The sequence below is a fragment of the Argopecten irradians genome, chromosome 15 (genome assembly GCF_041381155.1).
Source record: "Argopecten irradians isolate NY chromosome 15, Ai_NY, whole genome shotgun sequence".
NCBI lineage: Eukaryota > Metazoa > Mollusca > Bivalvia > Pectinida > Pectinidae > Argopecten > Argopecten irradians.
Window position 1 is genome coordinate 32,557,196 of NC_091148.1, and position 12,456 is coordinate 32,569,651.

General features: G+C 37.0%; 2 protein-coding genes across 2 annotated transcripts; both read left to right on the top strand.

Moving 5' to 3' along the window:
- Window positions 1-34: 34 nt before the first annotated feature.
- Window positions 35-4,321, top strand: LOC138309635 (E3 ubiquitin-protein ligase DDB_G0292642-like). The gene is made up of 2 exons (XM_069250858.1): window positions 35-303; window positions 650-4,321. The coding sequence occupies exons 1-2, from the start codon at window positions 42-44 to the stop codon at window positions 1,267-1,269; spliced, it is 882 nt and encodes a 293-aa protein (XP_069106959.1). The 5' UTR covers window positions 35-41; the 3' UTR covers window positions 1,270-4,321.
- A 5,037-nt stretch (window positions 4,322-9,358) lies between these two features.
- Window positions 9,359-11,240, top strand: LOC138309813 (uncharacterized). The gene is made up of 3 exons (XM_069251036.1): window positions 9,359-9,534; window positions 10,444-10,499; window positions 10,848-11,240. Exons 1-3 carry the CDS (start codon window positions 9,417-9,419, stop codon window positions 11,127-11,129), a joined length of 456 nt encoding a protein of 151 aa, XP_069107137.1. The 5' UTR covers window positions 9,359-9,416; the 3' UTR covers window positions 11,130-11,240.
- The last annotated feature ends 1,216 nt before the right edge of the window (window positions 11,241-12,456 follow it).

Genomic DNA, 12,456 nt, shown 5'->3' on the forward strand with positions numbered 1-12,456 from the left:
ATTTCAACACTAGAAAATATATTATCAGGTGCCACAGACCGATGGACCAAGAACTGTTCGTAAGGTCAAGTCAACTGTTTCAAAGTCACTCAGAAATAAAAGTTGACGAAATTGAAGTCATCAAAGACACAAAGATACTAAAGGATGATGAAACGGAATTCCGAACTGACGACATTACTGAAATCATGATCATAAGAAAAGATAGACGAATGCCGATCGGAGAGAGGGCACCCGAGGAAGACATGTTTGAAGGTGATATGGCGGACGGGGATCGTATCAGAATGAGTTGTGGGCATACAGCAAGTAAGTAATATCGGGCGGGGATTGTGTCAAAAGCTGTTATTGACAAGAAGCATGGCCAGATGGAGGTCATTTCAAAATGTAATTGTAAACAAATATAGGGAGTAAGTATTGACAAACGGAGGCTATATCAAAATTAAGTCATGATGGCAGACGGAGTCAAATGTCGTGTAAATGACGGACGACAACATGTCAAAATCTGTTCTGAACATGCCGCAAATAAAATATGATAAACTGGGTTCGTATGCAAATATGTCTATTATCACTCCTAACCTATAGTTAAACCATTGTGTTATGACGTGTACTGTACAGCCTGGTTTTACTCATGTTTTTCTTTCTTTGGTTTCAGCCCCAGAAAACCTGTACAGATATTGCTTTACCAAGCTCAATAGCTGTGATCTGTCGTTCAAGTGTATGGAATGTGATGAAGTTTGGGAATTTCCAGAGATATCCAAGAAAGCTGATATGACCGATGACGAATCTGTATTTTTCTCCAGGAAAATGACAAAAGTTTCCATCGATTATAACAATGATATAAGACAATGTCCTACCTGTGGGATCCATTGTACAAGACTGAGCCCAGACAATAAACAAGTGGAGTGTGTCTATTGTATGAGAGACGGAAAATCCGTGTACGCTTTCTGCTGGGAATGTGTTGTACCTTGGGATCCAGGTCACAATTGTGAAAAAGATAACATAAACATTTCCCAGCGCACTCTTGATAACTGCGAGCGCGTCAAAATGCAATTCAGTAACATACCTAATGTACCAAAAGTTCGAGCATGTCCAGAATGTAAAACTTTAATCGAACACGACGGCGGATGTAAGACAATGGATTGTCCTAATCCAACATGTAAACATACTTTCTGCTTCAGCTGTCTGAAGCCTAAGAATAAATTTGGAGGACTCCAGTGTGGCAGTTATAACTCCAAATGTACAGTTGCTCCTGTTCAAAAACTTGTCATATAGCAAAATTAATGCGTTAGTACAGTGCTGAATATGAACCAAATGGAAGACACATTTATAATGACTAAATACATTTTAATTATCATTGTTGTTAAATGTGGAGGATGCGACAAGATACCCGGATGATGGGTGATCGGGTGGTGTAGTGGTTAAGCCGCTCGCCTTTCACCTAGCCGGCCGGGGTTCGATCCCCGGCACGGACGTGAAAAGGTCAGGGGTCACCTGCCCGATCACGTGGGTTTTCTCCGGGCACTCCGGTTTCCTCCCACACTAAGACCCCTCGCGCGCTTACATCCGGGCCATCGAGAGTGATTTACATAAGTTGTATTACTTGTTTCTCACTCGATGTAAAATAAATAAAGTTTATATTTATATACCCGGATGTGGAAGGACGTGACAAGATACCCGGATGTGGGAGGATGTGACAAGATACCCAGCTGTGGGAGAATGGGATAATATACCCGGATGTGGGAGGATGTTTTCATGTTTCCCGCCACGAAACCCTTCTCGCTGTTGAAGTGTATAACATAAATAGATTAAAGGTGCATGTGATATGTTAAATCGTATATTTGGGGAAAATAGCAATCTCTACAATGATCATCAGAGGATTAGAACAATTATGATATGTCATACTATATTTTTCTAGATTAATCATTTTGACTCCTTAACTATTTCCCATTGCACTTTCTTTGTATTAAACTTTAAAGACATTAAAAAAATGAATTATGATTATCAAAATAATGAACACTGCCAATCAAGACGAAAGAAACTTCATTATATAAAGTTCGAATTAATAAGCATGAATAGCACAAGTTATCCTTATAATTCACAACTCAGTTGTTTATAAATATGCCGTGTATCTTATTAGTTATATTAAACAAAAGGTTGACATATGCTTCTACGTTACTCATAACCCCCCAAAACATTTACACTTGTAGTGATCTAAAAATGATTTAAAATCTTGTGCGGTCTTCATCCAGTGCGAAGGAGTTTCAGCAATGAAATAATGCTCCGCACAAATAACCAGGCTACCGGACAATCACTCAAAATTGAAATCTTAACATAGACTGGAAAAACATGCGGAGGTGCAGACGATATTTATGCTAGTACATTGTACATCCAATGTCTGTTACATACCAATGTATGTTAAACAATCAATGATTACAGTTACATTTAATTTGTTATTCTCGTTATGAAAAGAAAATAGATATAAAATCTAAACTGAAAATCAATTGTAAATGCATACATAGGGGGAAATATCATTTTAAGATGCTCCACCGCTTACAAATGACAGTTTTTCGCTATCGATACAGGACCGGAATTAGTATTTTTCTTCAGTTACAAAAGTAACTTACTTTACACCATTACCACCATTGAAAAGTTTAAGATTATGATTTTACTTCAAGACAAAAAATATTAAAAATAATTAATTGCATCCGAAAAAATTCTGTGGCACTATGTCGTTTATGGAATGAAGTATTGATTCTGGATGTACCACGAGCAAAATAGATTATTTCAAATTACTTTTTTGTGTTAATTAGGAATATTTATATAAGATTAAACACTAATCATTGGTCAAATGTAAAGTATCGTTTATGCTCTGTCGGCGTTGAAGCATCTTTAATGGAACAACTAATGATTTAGCGGGAAATTCCAGAGGCTTCTTCTCTCAACACTGATGAAGGTATTACTACGCTAGAACACTGAAAAAAACCCATAAAGCTACCATGCAACGGCAATGTAAATATAATCCGTCAAAATTGGTATATTTGAAATTCCTTTTAGAACAAGTACAATATAGGTACTTTAATCATAATGTGTACAATATACCTATAACGGTGTCGAGTGGGTTCTGGTTCTGTCTACAAGACGTAGTAACCACCAAATGATTATGGCACCGAACTGGGTAGACGTACGACCGTATTACATGTCCGGATTTAATCAAACCGAATCAAATCGCACCCTATCAGTACAAACAACACTAAACCATTATGGCGCCTTAAAACTAACAACCCACCATCTTTATCAAAGAATTCCACTGAAGGGATATAACTCTTTTAAGTACACTACATTTCCTCCCCTTCTTAAGATGAAATTTACCACAAATATGGGAAGAGGAATAAAACTATTTGAATTTGCTTATCCACAATTGAGCAAATGAATAATGTCAAGATAATGTCACTTGATTACTAATCAGTGCAAGAAACATATTCTTTCTTAATATGAAAAATCACCTCGATTCACTTATCGTTTAACATTTTTATACACTTTTCACTATAATTTAACGTAAAATTATAGATCACAAAACGACACAATCTGTAATATGTTTTGGCATTGTTCGTTCCCGAATTGGTCTTGGTGACTGGTTCATCAGCGTAACTTTATCATTACAAGCTTGACTTGTACCAGTGTCTAAATGTTCCCTGACTATTCTAGTGTTGATATCCTTGACAATATGTTCAGGTTCACTGGTACCACATTCAACATCAGATGCAGTAGGAGTATAGAAACTTTTAATACTATTGCTATTCCGCTTGTACTGAACACATTCTGTTGACTCTACAACAAAACTGTTTTCATGTTGTCCAACCAACGTATGTGGTGGGGCATGAAACGGTGTACTTGTTTTATCGCGTAATTTGGTTTTACAAGCACTGTCTCACCAGATTCTAAATTATTTTTAACAGCATTACGCATTGCGGCTACATACAGTTTGTTCTACTTTCCGCTTGGCTTTGCTCCGAAAATACCACGAAAGGTCAGGGCTATCGATCTTAGGAATTTGATTGGATAATATTTATAATGTTCAAAATGTCGTCTGCATCTTTTCCGTTACACTCACCATAACGTCAGCGTATAGTATGGAACTTCAGATTTCGTGCGTGAGTAGATATCCAGTCGTTGAATTTGAATTGTAATGTTCTTAAACTATTTTAAATACTTTTTCAATGCTGAATGCTTCCTAAACAATATTGAAATTTCATTTCCACCTCGTTGCCATTGTATACAGTAGGAATCCCGGGTCTAAATAAACCCCAACGATTTTGTTGATTGGATTGACCAACCAATCAGAATCATTTTGGTTCAGGATCTTGACCAAAATGGCGGCCCTGACCTGACTGAATATTTATGAGCGCAGTCTAGTCTAGGAAGGGAGATAACTTGTCCTTTGGATGTTATTGTAGGTGTTCCTTCACATAATCATTATGATGAAAACTGTCCCAACTTGTATGTTAAACTGGTTACACCAGAAAGCATGAGAAGTACATTTGAGTTTGTAGCTCAGCACACTCAAGTATCGGGTCAGAGGCAGAACAATTATTACGATCAGTGTTTGCGTCCCAGGAAAATTTTGTATAGAAGACTTTGTGTGGAGATGGTACCCTCCTGCATTGTCTAGTAAGTTAGGAAAAGGTTGGACGGGACCATACAAGGTTGTAGGGATATTATCTAGTCACACCTATGTCATACAGGGTAAACCAAAGCTTAAACCTATATCTGTCCATGTAGATCATCTGAAACCCTTTGAGGGAGATTCAGTTCCTGATGAATGGGAGGAACAGGAAGTAGGAGATACCCCTAGATCTACAAACCTAACACCAGCTGACTCTGACTCTCCTGAGTGGGAGACATCCCCAGCATTTTCAGACAATGCTCCACTGCTTGACAGTCATGATAATCCGATATTTAGAACCAGAAGTGGCCGCCAGGTCAAGCCGCGTGATATTTATTTCCCCGTAGTCGCCCCACATACCTTGTTCATGTTGTAACTGTCTTCTGTGTTGTCTTCTGGTGTGTCTGTTAGTGTTAAATATCAACAAATAAATATATTTGTGTTGGTGGTGGTATTTGTGTTATTTCTTACTATAGTATATATGATATAAATTCAGATTTATCTCTGATTAATTTTGAATGTAATTCAATGGAATTACATCCACACAGTATTAAAAAAAGGTTATGAGATTTCTTATCGAAATATTGTAATTTATATTGATAAGACTTATGTTGTGGTATTGTGTTCATGAAGCAACTTTTGCTGTTAGAACAAATCTATGTAAATATGTTTCAAGCACCTTAACTTAGATAAATTTTAACATTTTTTTATACGTTTTATGAATTCAAATGAATACCTGAAGGATCAAAAGCTGTAACGATGCATATCCATTGTTTGCTAATATTTTTTTTGTCAGGAATGGCTAGCAACAGTACAGGTAGGTCTGCTGGATGTCACTGTCGATTCGACAGATGTCAATGGCCTCAGCATCGACCATTAGGCCTCGATGGACGGCCAATCCAATGGCCATGTCCGGTGGAACATGTGCTCGTTCACAGGTATACACCTCATATGGGGCCTTGCTAAGGCACTGGGCCATGGTCCACACCAGGACGGGGCGGTGAAGTACAGATGCCCGAAGTGTGTGGGTTATGGAAGACGCAGCATAATCAGATGAGCCGGCACCTTCGTCTCGCTCCACAAGTTTTCATCTACCAAATCGGGTACGATCATGGAGTGACATTCTCGACAAACCGCTCCGCGAATCCTATAATAACCGACGTATAGATCCAAATGGTATTTCTGTGCCGACTAAACTAAAAGTTTTCAAGAGGGAAGCAGAGATATTATTGTCATTTGATTTGTTATAGGCCGCGAGATAGTTTCGTCAATATTTCTATTCGTCATACTTGTCGCTGCATTTTCGCATTTAATATCATAGACTTGCTATAGTCACGTACTAAGTCTTCTTTATAGTCGCTAAATATTTTGTTTTTTTATAAGCTATGAGCTGTTATAAATAGTATAAATAATATCATTTATTGAATTTAGATAGTGCATTTAGGTAATTATTTCCGATGATTCATTGAAAGTTTAAAAAAAATATATAATGTATTTTTTTTCGTTCGAAAGGGGAAAGAGTGTGGCAGAATTGAAAGTAAGACTACGTGTGTGCGTGTGTGTGTTTGAGTCCTGGCGCCAGGGATATGGTTCGTGTGTGATAAGATATATATATTTAAAATAGCGCGGGTAATTCTACTTGTAACTCAAATGATTGGCTAGCCTTGCGCGTGCAGGGTATAAAAGGAGCACGCATACCTGTGCGCGTGGTACATCAGAGCGATAGGCTCACCAGTGCGATTTATATGTAGTACAAGTATATCATTTACATGGTCTGTGGGGTGGACATCGTGCGGCATACAGTATTTTGAAGGTGCGTTGTACGTCTGCATGTGAGAGTTGTCGGTATGTATATATATGTTGTCTTGTCTACTGTGTGGTCGTCCTAACTTTAATAACTATACCAATAAGTAGGCAGGTTGTCCAGTCTATTTGTTCTGGTGGTTTCTAAGCGCATATTGTGTCTCTAAGTCCTTCATCCTTTTCACGTGCGAATTTTCCTATCTTGGGAAGTTTTGTACGTTGTTTCCCTTCGAACATGAATTCAGCTGGAAAAAACATCTGTAGTCGCATGCGGTGTTGTTCTATATCCTTTTATATCCAGTCCTTCGATGTTGAGTGTGCAATCTGGATTCGCTTCTTCAGAGACCTATTTTGTGTTTCAGCTTCTCCATTAGAAGCAGAATGAAGTGGGGTTACTAAGCTAGCGAGCGTATGTCAGTAACATGAAGTGTTGTACATTATATGATATGCATAAACAACACATCGCACTTCGATTTGTTGGTTTTTTTTACTAGTTATTCCGTGTCAGGACTGCCATTGCTATCTGGAAATTGTCGGACGCTTCCGTTTGTCGATGCGGCCTCGTTTTGAGAAAAATAAGGCATTGTTTTATGTAAAGCTTGACTTCGCTCTATTTTAAATGGAGTATTTTCCTGGTCAAGCTGGGCAACTCACCATCTCTATTGTTCGCTTGATGCATTGAAATGGTCTGAAGATTATACCTATGTACAGGAGAAATGTTAATTTCGTAGTCTTTATATTTATAAACCTTCCTTTAAATGCACAGATTTTGTCATTTTCATTTCTATATTTTTGAACGGATTTATTTTTCTTTTTTTCCCTCTTCCGTGTTTTTTTCCGGAAGCTGTATTTTTAACAGCTGTTTTTAAATCTATTTTTATCACTCATTTTGTAATAGACGCTTAGTTGTCAATATGAATTTGCAAATTACTGCCTTCTTGCACGAGATCGCGAGATATAAAGAGGCGTGGTCGCGAGTTGAGAGACAAGGCTGGGAGGTTGAGAGATGAGATCGCGAGGTTGAGAGGCGAGGCCACGAGGCTGAGAGGTTAAGAGGCAAGACTGTGAGGTTGAGAGGCGAGGCCGCGAAGTTACCATCGTTGAAAGCTTTGGATTTCGCCTTGCAACTTCGTGACAATGCCCTCGCAATCACGCGACCTCGATTTTCAGTCAAGTCGCGAGGTCACGAGATTGTGAGTTAGCCCTAACTAGCCACCATCAAATAAAACAAAGTCGTATTTTAATAGCATGTTGGGAATAATACATGGCTTTTTATAATTGAAAACATCATAACGTTGAGCGAGCTGCAACAAATATATTCAATACATTATAAACTGTGTTGTATTTACATAGGGCTGAAAAACGTATATCCTTAATTTGTCGGTCACATATTGGATAAATACCAATATATTTACATCTGCGGTGCAATGAAATGATACATACGGGCAGACCATGAAGCCAAGTTGAAGTCAAAAATTTGTGCGGGAATTTTGCAGTTATGTTTCCATCTTAAAACATATAAAGCATAAAAACAAAATTTTTACAACGCATAAATGTTTATAAAGCATCATATTGTGTTTTGAATGACTTTCACAGCTTAACTCAACAAACCTTATGGTTTTAAATAGATTACTTCAGGAAAAGATAATAAGTGTACAGTATCAACGAAAAGCTATTGGCTTTTGCGACTCTATACAATTATCTAACTCGTTTTAAATTTACATTTTATAGATTTAAACCCATTTTTATTAAGGTACCTTTAAGAAGATACAGGACATATATTATCATTGTATACTAGAAAATGTATTATCAGGTACCACAGGCTGATGTACCAACAACTGTTCGTGAGGTCAGGTCAACTGTTTCAAAGTCACTCGGAATAAAAACTGACAAAATTGAAGTCATCAAAGACACAAAGATACTAAAGGATGATGAAAAGGAATTCCGAACTGACAACATTACTGAAATCATGATCATAAGAAAAGATAGACGAATGCCGATCGGAGAGTGGACAAGCGATGAAGACATGTTTGAAGGTGATATGGCGGACGGGGATCGTATCAAAATGAGTTGTGGACATGCAGCAAGTAAGTAATGTCGGGCGGGGATCGTGTCAAAAGCTGTCATGGTCAAAAAAACAATCATAGACGGGACCATTTCAAAATGTAATTGGAAAGTAATACAGGAAGGGAATCTACAGGAAGTAAGTATTGACAAATGGAAACTGTCCTTAATAAATAATTATGACAGACGGGGACAAATGTCGTGTGGATGACGAACAACAATCGTGCCAAAATCTGTTTTGGACCGATAAGTTACGGAGATTGTATCAAAATCTGATTTTGACATGTTTGCCTAGAATGCATCAAATAAGGAGGGTTTGCGGTGGGTATCAATGGAATTATATTTTAAGTACTGTAGATAGTCAAAATTTATATGTGTTTTCATGCACAACAGTTACTGTAAACATAAGAAAAAACATGACCGACAAAAAAAAAAAAAAAAAACAACGAATACAAAACATTTTCGGAAAAACCTCACTCAAAGACATTTATTGATTGTATAAACCTCGAGTAATGACTTTGGATGTATAAATATGGACATAATTATTAATCTTCATCGCTTATACTGACGTGTGACAGCATTGACTCATAATTGTTTATGTAACGTTAACACTAAAGAAACTTAAGGTGTTGTCTTCGAAAACTTTGTACAACGTTCTATAGGCTTGTGTCTCTGGCACATTTTAAAATCAACATTAACTTATTGAGCATATGTCTATAAAGGCGTGAATTTATTATTTATTTACATTCTGTGATATTAACTGGTCAATGTATTGTCTGGTTTCTAATTAGACGTTATTTAATTTTGGGTTTACTATGGTTTCAGCCCTGAAAACCTGTACAGATATTGCCTTACCAAGCTCAATAGCTGTGACCTATTGTTCAAGTGTATGGAATGCGATGAAGTTTGGGAATTTCCAGAGATATCGAAGAAAGCTGATATGACCGATGACGAATCTGTATTTTTCTCCAGGAAAATGACAAAAGTTTCCATCAATTATAACAAAGGTATAAGACAATGTCCTACTTGCGGGATCCATTGTACAAGAATAGACCCATACAATAAGCTAGTGGAGTGTGTCTATTGTAAGAGAGACGAAATATCTCTGTACACGTTTTGCTGGAAATATGTTGTATATTTGGATGCACGTCATAATTGTGAATAAGATTACATCAAAATTGCCAAACGCATCCTTGATAACTGCGAGCGCGTTAAAATGAAATACAATAACATACTAAATGTACCAAAAGTTCGAGCATGTACAAAATATAAAAACTTTAATCGAACATGACGGCGGTTTGAAGACAATAGAATGTTATAATTCAAAATGTCGCCATACTTTTTGCTTCAGATGTCTGTTAAGATAATGAGGTTGTTATTTCTAGAATAAAGGAATTGATTTATCCATAACTTCAAAGACGACACCCTGTTCAGCTATTAAATGTTTTTAACGATTTCGATAAACAACTATAACGATAAAGTGATTTCGTTGAACCACAGAGATACGCAATAACCGTGTTTGACTGTACATGTGTAATGCGAATCATATCTATGTTTTTCATATTGCAATAATTCCATCTATTTTGTTCATGCGACATTAATCTTTCACTTTATTTTCATTTGGTAACATACAAACATTTTAATATTATTGAAAAATATATTTCATATAAACATGTGATTTCGTATTTTCTGTAAAAGAATATCTTTTTAATCCTTGATATGAATATAATACTTAAAATGAAACCTTTCATACACCGTATTGAATTGTCTTACAAGCAAATCATATATTTTGACATAAAAACTGTTTAGCGTATCATGGCTGACAGGGCTAGCATTTTAAAAACATATCAACATAATTTTAACAGTGTAACATGGAAATACAATTATTGATACTTCATTTCAATTATTGTTTCCAGACTATTTTATCTTAAAATACCGCAAAGTGGCAGGAACCTCTATCTCTAACACATACGTGAGTACCAAAATGCTTTGAGTAAAGAAACATGTTCATAGTATTCGACATCACAATAAAATCGAAGTAAAACCAAGCCAATTTATAAGTCGTATTGTATCAGCATGTGAGATTAGCAGTTGTGCAAAGTTTTGAGGATTAATACAGATTTTCTTAAAAATATTTATGAAATTATATTGCAGTTGAAAGTATAACTTTGAGTGATGCTAACGCCGTTTCGCGATCGTGTTCATTTGAAATATTTCTCGAGCATTTCAATAAAACCGGGTTCCACTGTTGTACGTAGTCGTATAGCGCCAGTTAAAGAAGGTAAACTGAATATTTCAACACTAGAAAATAAATTATCAGGTGCCACAGACCGATGGACCAAGAACTGTTCGTGAGGTCAAGTCAACTGTTTCAAAGTCACTCAGAATAAAAGTTGACGAAATTGAAGTCATCAAAGACACAAAGATACTAAAGGATGATGAAACGGAATTCCGAACTGACGACATTACTGAAATCATGATCATAAGAAAAGATAGACGAATGCCGATCGGAGAGAGGACAAGCGATGAAGACATGTTTGAAGGTGATATGGCGGACGGGGATCGTATCAGAATGAGTTGTGGGCATACAGCAAGTAAGTAATATCGTGCGGGGATTGTGTCAAAAGCTGTTATTGACAAGAAGCATGGCCAGATGGAGGTCATTTCAAAATGTAATTGTAAACGAATATAGGGAATAAGTATTGACAAACGGAGGCTATGTCAAAATTAAGTCATGATGGCAGACGGAGTCAAATGTCGTGTAAATGACGGACGACAACATGTTAAAATATGTTTTGAACATGCTGCAAATAAGATATGATGAACAGGGTTCGTATGCAATTATGTCTATTGATCACTCCCTAACCTATAATGAAACCATTGTGATATGACGTGTATAAAACAGGCCTGGTTTTTTATCCGATGTGAGTGAGCATCAAACTTATGGCTTTTAGCCGGCCAAAAGGACCTGTACAGAAAAACGCGTTTACAAGGCTGCAATAGCTTTGTGAATCGAGAAACCGTATTCACGCGGGGTGAGGATATTGGTAGATTGGGTGATGAAGGAGAGGTTAGGTGTGTTGCCAAGATTTTCGCAGATGATAACCAGGAGAAATGCTGATATTGCGCAGCTCGTATTACGAATCTGTTTTGTTCTCACAGGGTAAAATGACAAAAAGTTTCCATCCGATTATAACTATGAAATTAGACATAGTGGGTTCCAACCTGTGGGTATCCTTTGGACCAAGACTGAGGGCCCAGAGTCAATAATCCAGATGGAGTGTGGATTATTGTATGATGAGGACTGGAAATACACGTTGTTACGTCATGTTCCTTGCTGGGAATGTGTTGTACCTTGGGATACAGGTCACAATTGTGAAAAAAATAACATCAAAATTGCCCAACACACTCTTGATAACTGCGAGCGCGTCACAATGCAATTCAGTAACATATCTAATGTACCAAAGGTTCGAGCATGTCCAGAATGTAAAACTTTAATCGAACATAAAAGCGGTTGTAAGACAATGAAATGTCGTGATCCGAAATGTCGCCATACTTTCTGCTTCAGCTGTCTGAAGTCCGCAGATCAGCGTGGGATTCTTCAGTGTGGTACCTTTCTAACTAAGTGTAAGGTGGCACCTATTCAGAGAATTTTATGATATAAAGAGAATTAAAAAGGACTAGGTAAGCCAGAAACGAAAATTCATGATGGTTCAGAAAACGCGTTACTAATTAAAAAATATATATATAAGAAAAAAGTACAATTACATTGATACCTAGGTGCCTATTTCGACATCCTGGCAAATCCAACACTGTACCGTATTTCAACAACAAGACTATTTCTCTTATGTATGGCACTAAATGCATCCAGAATGTAAAAAATTGATTGAACACGACGGCGGATGTAAGACAATGGAATGTTGTAATCC